General features: G+C 37.7%; 1 protein-coding gene across 11 annotated transcripts in view; it reads left to right on the top strand.

Moving 5' to 3' along the window:
- Positions 1-6,079: 6,079 nt before the first annotated feature.
- Positions 6,080-18,911, top strand: part of myo18b (myosin XVIIIB) — an 88,322-nt gene continuing 75,490 nt past the window's right edge. For 4 of the 11 annotated variants that reach the window (XM_079804442.1, XM_079804446.1, XM_079804448.1 and 1 more), the window contains exons 1-3: positions 6,145-6,259; positions 12,594-12,728; positions 16,014-16,171. In XM_079804442.1, coding sequence (XP_079660568.1) covers positions 12,692-12,728; positions 16,014-16,171 — 195 coding nt within the window. In that variant the 5' untranslated portion in view covers positions 6,145-6,259; positions 12,594-12,691. Of the gene's footprint in view, positions 6,260-12,593; positions 12,735-16,013; positions 16,172-18,911 lie in introns of all 11 variants that reach the window. The other 7 variants (XM_079804443.1, XM_079804444.1, XM_079804445.1 and 4 more) reach the window with 5 other exon arrangements.

Raw genomic sequence — 18,911 nt, forward strand, 5'->3', positions numbered from 1 at the left:
TCAGAACTATATTCTTTGGTTTTACTCGTTCTGATGGATGATTAAAGCTGCACTATGTAACTTTTCCGTCCTCTAGAGGTCGCCTATTCAAAACAAAGGCGTAGTTTGATGACGCCAAGTTTGAGCGCAGAATCTTGGGACGTGGTCTTCACCTCACAGCCAATGGAAAAGAATCGGGATAGGACTCGCGCAGAAATCATGTTCATGGATGTGATTATTAACGTTACTGTAGTATGAAGCAGAAGCAGGAGCGATTGTTAATAAGATGAGCACAACACAAACCTCGCGAGCAGCGGGACCTTTATTATGCCACAGTCGCCAGCGCCATTTCCGCTTTTCCGGTCATGAGTATGAGGTAACACAGCTCTGTTTATCATATCAGATACATCTGAGTGTGTTGATAATGATGTTTTGACGTTACTCTGTGCGTTCGCTCTGCGGCTGCTATGACACTTGTTACACACTGCAGTGAGAGTAAAGCGTTTCTGCAAAATATAAAACCGGAAACCGATATATAACCGGGATATGACGCAATCGACAGGCGACTCCCTCACACGTCCCGGTTCCTTGGTTAAAATAGCAATTTTCTCACGATTTACAAATAGTTGGAAACATTTGGGATATTGTAATAATTACTCAATTTAACAAAATATATAACACTGGCCTTGTGGTTTTAGGATATTTTACTGAAAAAAAAAAAAAATTAGGGAATTTAGCCTTTGTGTTTCCTCATATTTATACTCCTGTGGAACAAGAAATCATAGCTAGACAATTTCATGCTCCTAGTCACCCTGGTGTGGTAAAACGTAAAAATGAATGGGAATATACTTCAGAGATATTATATAATTAATATACCCTTAATCTTGAAATGAACTGATGACATCACCGTTTTCTCCAGAACGGCTATACGGCTGAATAAAATTCTGTTGCATTATTTTCCTGTTTAACACTGTGAAGTGGCTTTGAAACAATCTGCATTGTTAAAAGCGCTATATAAATAAAGTTGACTTGACTTAATCGATTACACACAAACAATTTTATTTTATAAATTATTAAGCATTTAGTTTAAATACAGATCATATGTAATAAGCTGTAAAAATGTGACCTTACATGTTCAAGTCTCTAGCCAATATATAAATTATATGTATCAACTACTAGGCCTATATAAACTGATTTCACAACTTTCACTTGCACTAATAGCATACATTTTCTTTATTTATTCTCTTTCATGGAAAAGCATTTTCTTCTGAGTAAATGCATTTAAATTCTTTATATACATCGATCTCTTAAAGGGGCACTTCAGCGCTGAGAAGATGAATGTGTATTGGGTCATTTATGTAGTAGAAATGTCTTCTAGACTGAGAAAAGACAGAACATGTATTTCTGTCTCATGAGAATGAAAGACAACAACTCCCAGAATGCACTTGCTTCGCTGCCCAACGAGGCCACTCCCAAAGCCATGCCTACTGGTTATCACTTGCCCACCATGACACCGCCCCCACCGTCGTTTTGATTTTCATAGTAATAAAATAATTTAGTTCAGTTAGAGAATAAACAATACAATTAAAAACTGAACGTGTCTTTTCAATAAAGTGTGAGTGAGCCAAACGAAAGTCACGTCTCAAACGCAGCAGGAGTCAGATTTAGTTCATCGCGAGAACAAAGAGCTGAGGTAAGCGCGGCAGTCATTCACGGTGCGTGTCCAGTCTGGAGCGCTTTCAGATCATGCCTATGGAAGCTTAAATTTCATAGGAATTCATTGAAAAGTTAAAACACTAACTTTGGTCCGCACCGCCCTGTTATGAATGCCCGAGCCGAGCGGCCGTGCGCATTTACATTCTGTGAGTGAGATCCCTCCCCTATGGGCGGGTTGAGAACATGTGGAACTAGCTCCTACTACTGGCTGTAGTCTCTAGCCTCTGGCCAAAAAAATCCTCTGTTGACGCAAAATGACGATGGGGGAAAATACGATAAATTCAAATATACTAGTACCGGGTTTCTACTGATACAAAGCTTAACGCTAATCGCTTAAGCAACCCTTTAATCTTCAGCAAAAGAGTTTTGAATCACGTTGGCTCTCTCGCGAAAAGTGAATCACACTTTCTCTGTGTTGAAAGGCATGTGATTGGCTGTTCACTGCTGATGTCACACTTTCATGTGCAAGTGCTCCACAGACTCAGGATCAAAGCCTGAGTTGACAGAGAAAGCTGATGATCAGCATCATGGTCCCAACAAAGCTGGATTGGATTGGTTTGGTTTTGTCAACTCGAAACTAATCCTGTAACCCTGAGTTTGTTCAGCTACCATCATGGTACAGGCCCGTGGTCATCAGTTTTATTATTTCATCAATTCGCCTTAAAGGGGGCATAACACACACAGTTTCTGCCAGTCTCATGTTAATCTTGAGTACCTATAGAGTAGTATTACGTCCTTCATATCTCTGGAGTCTTTAGTTTGATCATATTTAATAAAGACACTGATTCTTTCCGAAAATAGCCGAACTCGTGAAGGCGTGCAGTGGGCGGAGCTAAAGAATCTTGAGCACACACACACTCCCTGATAACTTTCGATTCACTTTACGTTTGTGTTGTTTACATTATATGCACTTGCACACCGACTGCCAAAAAAACATGACATTTGATGCAGTTTCACTCGTGACCGGGAACAAACATACACACTTGCAGAACTCCGTTGCTGCTCCAGAAAAAGCAACGGAACAGCCAAAAGCTGGGTTGGAAGCTGAACAAGCTTATCTTTCCCTCACAACCAAAAACACACTTCTTTAGTGACACTGTTGATTTCGTGGTCTAAGAACAAAATGACAGTGCTGCCGACGGCTTCTGTAACCCGAACGAAGCTTGTTGGCGTGCTCTTGCTCTCGCTCGGGTTGACGTGTACACCCGCTCATCCAGGAGAAGTGCCCATAGAGACAGAGCGTATTTAGGCCACGCCCACACCGGGGGGCAAAACCATCTATGGGGAAAACAATCTAACGCTCTCTATTGACTTTGCATTGCGTGAGGCTGCCTCCTTGTCATTTCGGGCTTATAACAAAAAACAACAATGTCTAAAATCTGCTATGTGAAAAAAGTGTACAGCAAACAAGCTAAAAAACACAGAAATAAGGTTTTATAAGCTGTCGACCCAAAAAAACGAGCGTTTAAGGAGACAAAATTGGATAAAGGCAATAAAACTTGAAGCTTCAGCAGGAAGAATGGGTCAATTTTGAGATCCTGACACGCCTGTGTGTGCAGTAAACATTTTGTCACTGTTAAGTCAAATATCCAAATGTCAGTTTTATATATTATATTTCCTTTCGCCGATTACGTTCCCCTCCAGTGGGTGTAGTCCTCAGTGTAATATAACGTGTGCGCTCTGTCTCAATGGCTTGTAACCATTTTTGTGTCCTTAAACGCTTTGGGTTTTTTGGGTCAACAGGTTCTGGGTTTTGTTTAGCTTGTTTGCTGTACACTTTGTCACATATCTGCTTTTAGACATTGTTCTGTTTTTTGTTATAAGTCCGAAATGACAAGGAGGCAGCCTCACGCAATGCAAAGTCAATGGAGAGCGTTTGATTGTTTTCCCCCCGGTGGGCGTGGTTTTCAGATTATGACACGTGACCCTCTGTCTCTATACAAGGGATTCCACCCTTTATGATGTCATACAGGGGCATACTCTAAAAAAATCCTGAAGGAGTATATTTGGTACAGAAATACTCCATCATACGCAGTGGCGCAAAAAGTGGGTATGCGCTAAATGCGGCGCATAGGAGCGCAGCACCTTGGGGGCGCCAAAGCGATGGTATAAAAAAATATATATATATTTTTGTATTTTCTATATGTAGCTGCTGTTGTGCGTTTCTAAATCATTTCTGTATTTCCTCAATATTATATAACATTTTAGAGGACTAACAGGCTAGAGTAGGCGCCCTCATAAGATTCCATAATAGAATTTTGGATAATAATGGAATATCGTGAGTGGGCGCGCCTGGCGGGGGCGCCGGCAATTTGACAGCAAAACGTGCATCCTTGACACGTGATTTACCACAAAAACGCGCGTTCTTAACGTGCGTTTTGGGGTCAAGGAAAACGCGCGTCTCCGACACGTCTTTTTATATCAAAGCGTACGTTAAGAACCGCTAAACAGGTAAACCAAACAGTCAGTTCAAACTTGTGTTTGAAGTATCCAAACAGATGAAAAGAACGTGCGCTTTCCTTGGTGTTCTCAAAATTGCATGCTCACTTTTTAGGGCACACCTCTTATAAAGTAAAGATACATATTGTTGACAATCTTTTTAAGTAATTACACTATTTACCACGATACATGGTTATAAGAATGAAATGAAATCAATATCAACAAAATCCATCTTACCATTTATCAAAATCCACTTACACTGTAATTACAATTGCCTAAATAATGTAATGAGATTTTTAGATTTATGTTCTAATTATAATATTTTAATTATAGAAATATGAAATGTTGGGAAAATTTTAATTATTCCAGTTCTATGAAACTATAAAACTGGCAGTATAGTTGGCAGCGTAATGGATTCTAGAATCATTCAACTAATTCGTTCTAACCGACTGTTCAAAAACGGTGAATTATGCGAGAACGAAACCTTTACTTTGTTTGAATCTATTTTTGTTGGAAAAATAGAGCAAAACTGTAAAAAATGACAACTTGTTGTTTATTGAACTGTTGTATAAAATTAATATCGCATTTTGCAATCGTGCTGATATAGGCTATTCTGGAAAATAGCACTCTTGCTCGTATGATATTGCTTAACTCATAATTTCCTCTTTAATTACTTTCAAACGAATGTTTATTTAATTTTTTGTTCGTTATTAGCCTATTTTTTATGAAAATACAACAACAATAAAATAGCACCAAAAAAAAAAGTGTGTATATTAAACTTTTGTTAAAAAAACGAATAAGACGGATGACATAAAATAGCTATACCCGAATTATAACAAATAAATAAAAGATATTTGGAAATTCCCCTGTGGGGAACCCTCAATTTGTGGTTTGTGTTTTTTGTTATTAACAAAAGTGATCTTGCGCTTGTGCCTCCGCTATCGTCCTGTCAATTATCTCGCTCGCGACTATGATTACAGTTACAGTAAAATTTAAATTCACCATCATCGGTTCCCATCCTCAGCTGTTCCTGATGACAGTTTTTGCAATGACCATCAATACTAAATAAATGGGCAAGTGAAAAGTTGCTATTTAGTAGGAACTAAAGAGCGCTCTAGAATGTTTGGGCGCCAAAATTGTTGCTGCATACCCCTCTGGCACTGGGTAGTTGCGCCCCTGGTCATACGTACAACTAATGTTTTTGAAGTTTTGGCCATGTTTAGCATGAGAATCCAACTTTTTAACCGTGTAAATAAGTCAGAATGCATGAAACAGCATTAGAACCCCATTTAAGAAAGTAAGACCTTTTGTGTGAAATTGATTCAACAGTTTAAAATAGATTAAATTTGTAATCTGGAGATCATCTTGAGATCAAGAAGAATGTCTTGAGATATTCCTCCATGACAGCTTCATTCGACCCTTTCAAAAATCGCAATATCCATTAGCCTCCGGCGGTTCCTCCCTGTGATGATACGGTTCTGTCCTCTCTCTAATTCGCTCTGACACCTCCTCCCACAGCTCTCACCTCCCACCCCCTGCGTCTCACAGCTGAGTCTGTCCGTCAAATCAGCCATTAGGAAGCCTGCGGACAGTTGACTTGTGTTCTTTTTCTAGCTGTTGCCAGGACTGTGTGTTTTCACAGGTTTAGATCTTGACGAATATCCAGGTGCACGTTTTATCCTGAAACATCTAATGGAATGGGGTTATTCTGAACATCTGACCTCGATTGAGTCCCTGCTGGGCTGCCAAATGAATCTACCGTGTTTTGAAATCATCTGGTTGCACAGCCAGTCATGTCTGTAGTGAAATCATTTCCAGCTTCCCCACGTTTACAGCACTCTTACTGTGGCAAAGTGTTTCCCAAACAGGGTAGTATATCCCACCTCTTCTTGCTGAGGGATATTTATAGCCGGGTCTTGTGTTAACTCAGCTGCCATGCTTATCTGTGTGTGTGTGTGTGTGTGTGTGGATGTCCATGCCACTCTATTTCAGATTGTAGCTTCACCCTCTCAGTGACAGTGAGACTGTGTGCCTTGCTTTTGGCCTCTTCGTTTTTTCCCCAGAAGTTTCACACGTACAAAACTTCCATTGGATGTATTTTTTCCATAGAGGAAGCCATCACAAGGTATGCCTGTTGGTTTTTCTTATTGACACCCAAATGTATCTGTTTCTTGGGTAGATACTGTGATTTATTTATAGATCCCAGATCCTCACAGACATCCAGGTCCTGTATGGCTGGTCTAGCCGGCCGGTGTTCTCCTAATGAAATTAGGGACGGTTGTCTGTACGTCTAGGCCCCAGAAGTTGAGTGTTTTGTCCTGGTTGAGAAATTAAAGGGCCTTCTGTTTGGATCGACTGGATATTCTGTGACTAAACGCGGAGCTGACTCAAGCTGAAATCTGAGCTCTGTCTCCCAGGATCATTTTCAGCCTCTGACTAATTTGTTTTGTTGTTTGCCGTGTAATGTCGAAGTGGATGACAAGATGTCGAGGTTTGGCAGAGTTTGATATGTTTGCATGCAATGTCATGATCCTGTGACCCAAGCTTCTCATGAATCAGTGTTTTGTGTGCATTTGCAGATTAATTGATTTGCAGGAAACAAGCCAGCAAGAATTTGTCTCCTTACAAAAAGGTCCATGGGACTTTTATAAATACCATGGTGTGCAATTATATGATTTTCATATGGTATTTACATGATACTCCAAGCTACTTATTACCATGCTATCTGTCCAAGAATCATGGTATTTCCGAGGTACCAAGGTCAGAAATTGATAAAATGCCCAGGAATTCAAAATGTTTAAAGCGTCCAATATACACTGTAAAAATATTAATAAGATGAATAAGTTATGACAACATATATGACATGGGTATATTTGTGGCAATAGCCAACAATACATTGTATGGGTCAAAATTGTCCAGTTTTCTTTTATGCCAAAAATCATTAGGATATTAAGTAAAGCTCATGTATTTACAAGATATTTTGTACATTTTCTACCATATATATATTTCATGTATTATTAGTAGTAATATGCATTGCTAAAGACTTCATTTGGACAACTTTAAAGGCGATTTTCTTTGCACCCTCAGATTCCAGATTTTCAAATTTGTATCTCGGCCAAATATTGCCCTATCAAACCATACGTCAATGGAAAGCTTATTTATTCAGCTTTCAGATGATGTATAAATCTCCATTTAAACACTTTAACTCATCAAAATAATTTAAGCAATTTTCAACTTTTTAAAAAAAGTTATACAAGATTAAACTTTTGATTTAAGTCAGTTTATTGTAATTTAAGTTGAAATGACTTAAACATCCAAGTTGATTGTACTTAATTTAAGGCAGCATTTATTTTTACTGTTCTAGACCTAATTGTATATTTCATGTAAATGTTAAATTATTTAGATTGAGAATTGTCAATGAATGGTTTAAAATGAGGCATAAAAAGTTGGGAGCATCTTTATATGTTTAGAAAAATGTACATGAAACACCCAAAGTTAATATCGGACACTATGGTACATGTCCAAAAAAAAAAAATAATAATAATACCATGGTGCCTTTTACAGCGTATATTAGAAATTAAATGTTAAGCAGTTAATTTTTTTTAATTTTTTTAAATGTATTCCTTTTAAACAACACTGCACGCAAGATGATGAACACAGTATTTTGTTTGATTTAACAAATAATATAGATTTTGTTGATCATATAATTATATAACATTTTAATTCAATGCTCAGCTATTAAAATGGTACATCCATTGGAGCTGTTAGGTTTGCCAAAAGTGGTAATACTGAATTATTAGACATGTAAATGCTTACACGACCTTACATGAACAGTGTCAACAAAGTGAAACCCATTTCTAAAATGAAAAACTGCTGGCTGAACGTTGACATGGTAATGAACCGCAGATCTGTGCTGTTTCCAGTCAATTCCTGCCGTTTGGCCTTCATTAGAGCCGGCTTCTGGGTTTGTTTTCATCATTTGTTTGTGTTGTTGAGCGGGAGGTCTGTATTTATCATGGGGCGAATGCTTCAGAAGAAGAACATAATCTCTTTCATTTAGTGTGTTATTGCCTGAACAAGCTCAGTTGGATTTATCATCAACAGCCTAATTCTAGAGTTGACATTTTCTGGATATTTGCCTGCGCAAAATGCACTGCCTTGATACCAGGCTGTTTTGGGTGGTTGCCAGGGTGTTGCTATGCAGTTTCTAGGGTGGTTTCTAGGGCATTGCAAGGATATTACTCCTACCCCAAATCTCTATGATATTCAGTTTCCCAAATATGACTTGGCTCTCTCCTTACTCCTTAATGTATGTCGAGTTACATGTTGAGGTTAATATTTACGGATCAGCAACAGTACTAGTGATCCTCAGGTCCTTAGCAACAACCACTATTAATTACACCCAGGTCTTCTGTATCGCTCCTGCAGTCCCGCAGTGACCTCTGTTACCCGCAGAAGTGGGCTTGGGCTTTCATTTCCTCCTTCTGCCTGAACTGTTGAAAGAAGAGCAAATAGGGAGAACTTTTGTTTCATTTGAAATTATGTTATAAATAAATGTCTTACACCAGCAGGGCAGCAAGTGAAGATGTTTTCACATCACTCATCTGCTAATGTCACACAAACTCTGGATTTTAAGAAACCATGTTTATTTAGAGGGGATCTCATCTCACATAATATATATGCAAATTATATATTATTAATTATATTATACTACAGGGGCTGTTGAATGCTTATATCTGATTGGTTGAAGAAAGTTCTACGGTGTGCAATTATTTCCAGGGAAACGCACGTAAAGTAGTTCCAGGCAGGTCTTGACCGCATTACAGTTCTATATCACTTGAATTATTTCAAAGGTTCTTACAGCCGACAACAGCAAAAGATAATAATTAAAATAAATATAGTAAACACTGCAATAGGATAAAAACGACACATTATTTCCATGTTTTTTGCGACAAAATTACATTTTATGATGTATGGAAAACACACATCTCCCGCTCTCTCTGCTCTCCTACCCAAACACACACATATACAGTACGGACACACACTCGCACAGAAAGGTGTTGTTAGCAACTTAAAAGATACATGACATTAGCGAGGTAATAACAGCGCTGTTCTTGAAGCAGATAAACTTACAGTTTCTCTATGAGGAGAGACGCTGGTGACGAACACTGATGAGAGACACAGACTCAGGTCATTCATACACACTTAATCTCTCTCTCTCTCTAATTAGGCTGGCCACACCAATACACCGAATAAGCCCTGCCTTCTAAATGAAAGAGCCAATCGTTGATTAGTAAAGTCATCACTGCAGTTCGAAGCTCCGGTTGCTACAGAAACAGGCAGTGTTCTGAGACACACATTTAGTGCTTTGTTTTGAAACCAAATTTATGAGACAATGTCAGATTTCATTGGTGATTTCAAATATGAAATTTAATCGTAAGCTTGTCGAACAGTTTTGGAGAATTTGATGTTTCCCCATTTAAAGAGATAGGAGCTGCACTTGCATGCCCGAGAGGTGTTTCAAAGATGGCCGCCAAGTGAAATGACTTGTCGTAAAAGGGATCATCAGATGCCCATTTTCCACAAGTTGGTATGATTCTTTAGGGTCTTTAATGTAAAGTCTGTAGCATACTTTGGTTAAAATTCCTCAATGTTTGTGTAAAACAACACCATTTTTACCTCCTCAAAAACAGCTCTGTTCACACTGACCTGCAATTATTTTCAGGGAAACGCACGTAAAGTAGTTCCAGGCAGATTTTGCCCTTCAAGACAACTGTGAGGGGGGGTGAATTTTTTTATAACTCATTCGTTTACATTATATAAAGCCTTAAAGTTCTGCATAATTAAGGGCGTGGCCACTTTGAGTGACAGGTGGATAGCCGTTTGTCTGCTGTCTGTTTATCATCAGCTACCCTCAGCTCCACCCACGTCCCGCCTCTTTGCCTATTGTCAGTTATCCGTCTCGGCAACGGTCGACTTTACTCTTCAAAACTGTTCTTCAGAAACCTATGGGTGACGTCACGGACACTACGTCCATATTTTTTTTACAGTCTATGGTGTTGACCCTAGTCACATGAAGTGTACAACTGGCTGAGGGTGGAAATATACTAATATGGGACAGTCCATCAGCGTTCGTGACATCATAGTGCTCAGAAAATTAAAACGGCTTGATTACTGAGTGTTTAGGCTTTTTAAGGATTTAAAAAAAAGGAGTGAATAAATTTTTTATCATTGTAGGGTGGTTGTGTCCACACACTGAAAAGACACATTTGTATACAAACACCATATACAATTGAATTTTGCATCCGATGACCCATTTAAGCCCGGGATACACTGCACGATTTTAGCAATCCTATAAGATCATTACAAATCACATTGTATGACATGGATCTGTTGGGTACGACATGTTTTGTAGACTGTACGATGATGACACCTATTGAGGTATGCAGTTTTAAGTTTTCACGCCATGTCGCGTTGATTTCATGTCGCATTTTTACTGGCTAGTCAGTAGACGTAGGTTGTGGCAGCAAACACTGTGCGATAATCATTCTGAATTTCTGACACTTTCAGGAAATTATTTTTGGTCGCAAGACCGTGACAACGGCCGCCTTTGAACCTCTCTCACTGTACGACATTGGACCAACGATAAGGAGCCACGATCACAGAAATTGCCACAATTGTTTCATGATGGCAATCTTTCGTCTGGGACAACCGAAAATCACTTTAAAGCAACTTGATTTGCACGCCCAAGCAATTGGGGAGCGTGGCCCGATTCGATGCTTGTCGCAATTACTTTTTGTCCAAACAATCCTCAATTGTATGGTGGCATTACGATTATTTTACTGCTCCCGGTCGAGTCGGAGCCCGCAAATATTAAACATGTTTTTTACGATTCTTGATCGGGCTGCCACTGACTTGATACTCGCGATCAGTGTTGGGGGTAATAACTAGAGTTACGTAATAATATTACTTTTTCCAAGTAACTAGTAAAGTAATGCATTACTTTTCAGATTTACAACAAAATATCTGAGTTACTTTTTCACATTAATTTGACTGACAGCTCTCCTGTCCCCATGTTGAGAAAAATAAGTGCAGAGGCGTTGTGTGTAAACATGATGGTTATTGTAGTTCTAGACTAAATGTGTTTAGTCTAGAGTCAGAGTACTGTGCAAACCTCCAATAATCAAATGTTAAATAAAACAACTTTTTTATGCATAATCTGCCTTTATATTTAATTTACCAATGTCTTGCTGCTGACCTTTGATTATGAAAATTACTAGATTTTTTGTTTTTATTGGTAAAACTTTTTTCTCCTGCATCCTATTCTACCATTATCCCGAATGGCAGCACAGCAGAGCTGAGCCCTCTACTGTTCATGCGTGAATTTGCATTTTTACCTCAGCCTGGGGCTTATTATTTCAATTTTGGTATGAAGAGGTCTTTAGCGTTGCACAGAAATATAACTTTTTTGTTATAAACAAAAACAAGCCCAGTCCAGGTGAGAAAAAGTAACGCAAAAGTAACTTTTTACTTTTTAAGGGAGTAACGCAATATTGTAATGCATTACTTTTCAAAGTAACTTTCCCCAACACTGTTCGCGATAGCCAATGAGAGTGAGCAAGCTTTACCAACCGGATGTTGTGTACTTTTATAGCTAAAACTTGGCAGCAACAAACATGCCAGGAAAGTGGAGTATTGAGAAAGATGATCACTCATACTCTTTTTTTTCCCGTAAAACAAAACTCACGCCAGGAGAACCAGCTGACGACGTCGATCGTCCTCCATCTGTTTTTCTTCTCAAGTCTCGTTTGATCTCGCGAGTCTCCGTGAGATCTCGTCTCATTGTGAAAATGTTCTACAATCGTCAGGTGTGTGTGGTCTCGTGGTCCGGACGAATCTTCTGCTCCATGCATTCGGAGGATTATAATGCTAGGTTGAAACTGGTCTTAGTCTGCTATCAATAGCTTTAGCCTCTTTACCAAGCGTTTTGGAATTAGCAACGGAGGCTTGGGATTAGATGCATAAGACATTAGTCCTACACACAAGAGCGTTTAAAGGACAAAAACCTGACAAATATCTTGAGATACAACATCTGAACAATGTCATGAGGTGTGATAACTATTATATTAATAATAATAATTCAACAGCCCTTTGTCATTTATCCGTTACTTTTATTATTAATTCATTATTAGTTATATTTAACTATCAATTATATTACATAATGAAAAAAATATAAAATATAATATTTTTGTAATAAAATGTCACAAATTCCAGATAAATAAAAAAAAACTCTTCAGAGGGAATCTTATAAAAATGTCACTATGCAAATCATTTATATTATATTACATATATATTACATTACGATTTGTTTTGAGATCAAATATGTCCCAGACATTTCTTTATGAGAGAACAATTCTGTGATATTCTCTCATGTTCTCTGTCTCTTTCTCCCTTGGCAGGTCCACAGTGTCACTGTATCCGTTTTCCTTTGCTCCACTTTGTCCTCCTTAGCATCACACCTGGCTGAGATCTCCCTGCCTTCACCCCTCGTCCCATCATGGCGCTCTCCTCACGCTTAAAACTCTGGGAACAGAAGGGAAGTGCAGGACGGCTGCATGCCTGCAGTTCAACTCAATTAACCCAGCTGCTGCTTGACTTACAGTTTATTAACCAGCATTAACCAGTTTATTAACGATTAATCACTGTCCTTTTGGAGATTCTTAGTCTGCTCTCAGTCTTACACATGCCACCCACTGGCTGCGTCTCTTTAAAGGCTCACGCCGACTTTTTGGGACTTTAGCTTATTCACCGTATCCCCCAGAGTTAGATAAGTCCATACCATTCTCATCTCCATGCGTGCCATAACTCTGTCTGACGCACCCAACGCTAGCCTAGCTTAGCACAAAGACTGGAGGTAAGTGGCTCGAGCTAGCCTACTGCTCAATAAGTGACAAAATAACGCCAACATTTTCCTATTTACATGTTGTAAAACATTTTTTTTTAAAAACAAGAGAAGTTGTGATTTTCTAGACCCATATGGTTGGAACCATATAAGACACGATGTAACTATACACATCACAACATGTAAAGAGGAAAATGTTGGCGGTAGGCTAGCTGGAGCCATTTACCTCCAGTCTTTGTGCTAAGCTAGGCTAGCGATGGGTGCGTCAGACAGAGTTATGGCACGCACGGAGATGAGAATGGGATGTATCGACTTCTCTAACTCTGGGGGATACGGGGAATAAGCTAAAGACCCAAAAAGTCGGCGTGTTCCTTTAAGTCTCTGTATTTTCTATGCAGGTATACAAGCACTGCTTCTATGAGGGGAAAGACTGAAATCTGTGCTTGTCAATATTACATTTCAATTATATATGTGAAATCTAACAACAGTGGTATCATAAATTCTAGCTTCTTTTCCTCAAATCACAAAATATTTAGCTATTTTCAGGCTAGTCCTACTAATGTATGTTCTAGAGGTGAAAAAAACTGCCAAAAATGTGATGGTCTGTTCCTGAGATTACCTGTTAAGATAGTGCTATAAACACAATTAACTCAGTTAATTTCCTACTGCTAAAGCTAGACCCTCATGAATGTTTGCTAACATCTTCATTTTCTTTTGGGTGGCTACCCAAACACATTTTTTATTTTTTATTATATGTATAATATATGCTATAAAGTATTTTGACATCACTGCTGACAAAAATATATATTTTTCACATTTAAAATATATTTAGTTTAAACCTTCAAATAAGTATATTAGAACATGTCATTTGAGGGGCAAGAAAATGTTCTTTAAAAAAGTTTTTTTGGGCATATTTACAGTGGAAATATACTTTTAAAATGTCCACAAAATATATTAGGTAATATAAGTATTTTTTGTTGTTGTGTATTTAAAAAAACTGTTATTTTGAAATATATTATATATATATATATATATATATATATTTGCTCTATATTTTGCAGATGAGCAAACACTCTAAAAACTACGTCTTGCAGATTAAAATGCTTATATCAAATAGCATCTCCTTGATGTGTGTGTGTGCTATCAGCGTAGATAGATGTATGGAATAAACATTCTGTTTGACTGCATAAGATTGATTGTTTACAATGCGTGTGCCTCTCACCAAATGTGTCCAACACCAAATAATTCATTAATATTTCATAACAATTTCAAGCAGGCTTTAATTCTCACAGTGTGACCCTTGTTGCTCCTATGCTTGTCTCTATGGTGGTCCGCTCCCTATGGTGAGCTAAGATGACAGTATTCTTAGCATCTGTGATATTATTTGATGTATATTTCAGGTGTTACCTCTCATGAATCTGTCATTAGGTCTTTAATATTCTAAAACCCACCTAAATTACTTTTCCAGTTGTTCTCAGCTGCCATGTGCATATAATTATACACTGTAGCATACATGCTAAAGTGCTCTATTTCACTGGCAGTTTTAGCTAGTTAGTATTACAGAATGCAAACAGAACTATTTCCACTGGCTAGCGGTCATGAAGTGCAGTTATTTTACACTTTATATAGTGTCACGGCTCTATTGGCCTCCTGAAGGGCACCTACTACCCTCAGCTAACATTTAGCAACACATATCACTGTATGTGCTGCTAATACAGTGTCAAGGGCGGTAGCGGAAACTGCCAAAGCATTTATAGGACGCTTACTAACAATACTGTGTCTTTAGAGTTGACCCATAAAATTGACCATAGTTTTACTATAGTACAATTACCTTGAGTAGTAACCACTGTATTTTGTTTTGGAGATTCATGCTAAATAGTCATGCTAATATTATGGGAGTAAGAGCATCATTTTAACAATGATTCACAATACAGTTGCTAAATGTTTATGCTATAAATTGTTTCATACAAAATAGCATTGTTAAACGTTATATATTCATTTTTACCTTTACTACAAATACATTATTCATGTGTACTATGCATGAAATATGGTAAATTTGAAATGAGGGATGTATCTAGCTTGTTAGCAGAAGTAAGCTAGTAAGCTAAATAGGCTACTGAGCTTTAGTAAGTTAGCATGCTGAAAAAGGGAAGGGTTTTGTTTTGATTATTTTCCTCAGCAAAAATGTGCTGTGGTATTACCATGTTTGTTTGGGCATGGCTCTTAATACCACGGTATATGAAATCTTGCATTGTTATCATACATTACCGTGGTATTTAAATTATTATTAATATATTAGAACATTAGGCTATTACCATTTGATTTACTATGGTGTTTTCCAGATAAAATATAAAATATCATTAAAACATAATGCATTTACTTATTTTTAAAATGATTATTATTATTATTCATTACCTTTTGGGTTTTGTTTTTACTAGCAAATAAGACAAAAGTATTAAAATATATTTTAATCAGTATTTCTATTTTTCCAGATAAAATAAATATAACATCCTTAACACAATATACATAAAATGTTCAATATAAAATTAATTGTTTTTAAATATATTTAGGACAAAATAAATATATTTACATCGAAAATGCATTTTAAAATGGCAACATTTATAAGGAAATATGAGTAAACTTATCAATAAATATATTTATAGAAATATATTTTAACATCTATATATATGCAACATATTTTTGGCCATTTTTTAAATATTTAACACTGGTATTTTTACTTACATTTTTGAAAGGGAAAATAATCGAAATATTTGTTCTCATTATTTTGTATTTTGTTTATCAGATAAAAATAAATAAATAAAAACATCCCTACAACAACATTATTAAGAAAATGCATGTTTGCAGTGGGAATGTTACCTTTGAACCCTTTTTCACTTGATTTGTGTCAGTCAGTTAGACGGGCAGTTTGTTGAAATGGAGTTCATGACTGGAGCTCCTTTTTTCCCCATCTGTGAACAGATCAAGGAGGAGAAGACGACACCAGCCGCCGTCGCCGCACAGCCTCCTCCTCCTCCTCCTCTCTCCACCGTACCTGGAGGATTCCTCAAACAGCTGGTGAGGGAGACCGAGAAAGAGACACGCCACAAAGAGCCGGAGCTCAAAGAGGAGAAGGCGGTGAGATCTCACTTCAATGGGTGGGAATATGCTCGTAAAACCCAAGTGGTGTTCACTGCAGAGCCAAAGGACATCCAGCTCCCCCTCTCTGGATGTCATGGGTTGAGCTTGACTTAGTCCAGCACCACCTGGGTGGAGGGATAGGGTTAGGGCAGGGGTGTCCAACCCTGCTCCTGGAGAGCTACCGTCCTGCAGATTTCGGTTCCAACCCTACTCCAGCACACCTGTCTGTAATTATCTAGCACCCCGGACACCATGATTAGCTGGTTCAGGCGTGTTTGATTGAGGTTGAAGCTAAAATCTGCAGGGTGGTAGCTCTCCAGGACCAGGGTTGGACACCCCTGGGTTAGGGTGTGTTTGGTCCTTCAAGCTCCACCTATTACACCCAAATTACGTCTAGAGAGGTGGAGCTGGACTTCACACTGCACGCATGGCTCTGCAGTGGGCAGCCTCTCCAATCTATAAAAAAATACGTAAGTATTAAAAAAGAATCCGTTTTATATGGTCAAGTTGGTTTTTTAACACCAGTTCCAATCAACTTGACTTGTTTTTTCAAAAAGTCCCCCAGTGGCAAAAATCTAGTTTTTAATGTCTATGTGGTGTTTTTAATATGCTTTAAGACAAAAATCATGAGTCAACAACATTGCTGAGTATTTTCACATTAAAGAGTTTGTTCCCCCATAAATTAAAATTATCCCATGATCTACTCACTCTGAAGTCATCCTTGATGTATATGACATTCTTCTTTCAGACGAATACAATCTGAGTTATATTAAAAGATGTCTTGGCTAATCCAGGCGTAGTGTATATTCCGGTGGCGAACACGGAAGCGCAGAGGATAGAGCAAAACAAAACTAGCATATTCCCACCGGAGCGTCCTACGTCATACACTGGAACACCAGTCTCTCATGAACGTGTGTACGACAGTCAGCGGAAGTTAGAGATTACAGTTTGTAAAGTTTTAAATATGGATATTTTTCTTACACAAACGCATCGCTTCACTTCAGAAGGCCTTTATTAACCCCCCGGATCCGTGTGGAGTAGGGCTGCACGATTTGGGGAAAATATCTAATTCCGATTATTCTGGTTAAAATTGCGATTTAAAAATAATAATTATGATTATTATTATTGCTAAATAAAAATATTTAACAAAATAAGAAATATTACTATTACAATAACATTTTCACATTTTCAGTATTTAAGAATAAATATAACAATATACTACTACTACTACTACTACTACTACTACTACTAATAATAATAATAATATTTATATTTTACAGAACATTTATTTTACAAAAAAAAACTGCTGGGTTTCCTTTTAATATGCAGACAGCCTGAGTAAAAATCATTAGAAAGGTCTAAGGATTTATCGTAAAATTATTATTATAAAAATCTGTGCTTTTTATCTGTGATATCAATTTTTTAAAGTCTATGTCTTTAATATGAAATATGAGCCTCTAATGCATCCACTGTAGGGAAGAAAACGCCTGTATATTTAAGAAAAACATATGGATTGTCATATAAATTTATTTAGAGAGAAGTATTTTTCTCATTTGTTACCAAAAAGTTTCATTCATACTGGAAGCCAGAGGGCGCCCTCGAGCAGAAACTCCACATTTGCGTTAGAAAGTTATCGTTTGTTTTCGGGAAATCCCTAATGTGACGCTAAGCTAGCGCTGCAGGCTGAATAAAAGGAAGATAGAAACGCTTTGACTGATTAAACATGAGGACAATAAACACTACTGCATCAAGATATGGTGTATTTGAGTTCTTCAAGCCTTCTCAGGTATTTTCATAATAATAAAGCAGTGCTGATTGATATAGACTTTATCACTGCCTATAAAATGAAGCGTTGTCTGCCTCATTCTGTGATAAGAAGCCACGTCAGCAAACAAACACTGGACTGACTATATGAAGTGAGTTTAAGCGTGTTATTAAACGTATTTTGTTGGTTTATGAACACTTCACATTACTAGTTTGTGAAGTTGTTTGACACGTGTTGTTTTTTCAAACGTACGTTATAAGAGCCGCTTTTCATTAAAACGCTGGGCTTTTATTTATTTAATTAAAATCGCAGCCGTTGCGCTTTCATAATCGCACATAAGCCAAATCGCGATTGCGGTTCGATTGCGATTAATCGTGCAGCCCTAGTGTGGAGCAGTTATATGATGGATAGATGCACTTTTGTGGAAAGAAACAGTCATTCACTGCCATTTTAAAAAAGAGCCAGGACATTTTTTAATAGAACTCCGATTGTATTTGTCTGAAAGAAGAATGTCATATACTGTACACCTAGGATGTCTTGAGGGGGAGTAAATAATGGGCTAATTTTCATTTTTTGGGTGAACCCTTTAAAACTGCAGTGGAAAAAAAGACGCTTGAAATAACTGGTGTTTCTGACGTCACAAACTACCTTGTAACCAATCACGTTAAAGTGTGATCGTCAACGAGTGGATCTCTGAGCTTGTGCGAGTGAGTGGAGGCGGGGCATATTCATATGCAACCAGGTATGCTAAATGAAATGGGTGTAGGTGTAGAGTTACATTCAAGCTATTTAAGGCAGGTTTAAATGTCATTTTGGTGATCAAAGATGAGTTTTAAGGGATACAATTATTGACCACAGGGGGACTTTAAGAATGAAACTCTTCGTTACTACTATTTTCCTTCTCATTTTCCAACTTAAAGGGATAGTTCACCTAAAAATGAAAATTCTGTCATCATTCACTCACCCTCATGT

Source organism: Gobio gobio (genome assembly GCF_949357685.1).
Source record: "Gobio gobio genome assembly, chromosome: 22".
NCBI classification, from domain to species: domain Eukaryota; kingdom Metazoa; phylum Chordata; class Actinopteri; order Cypriniformes; family Gobionidae; genus Gobio; species Gobio gobio.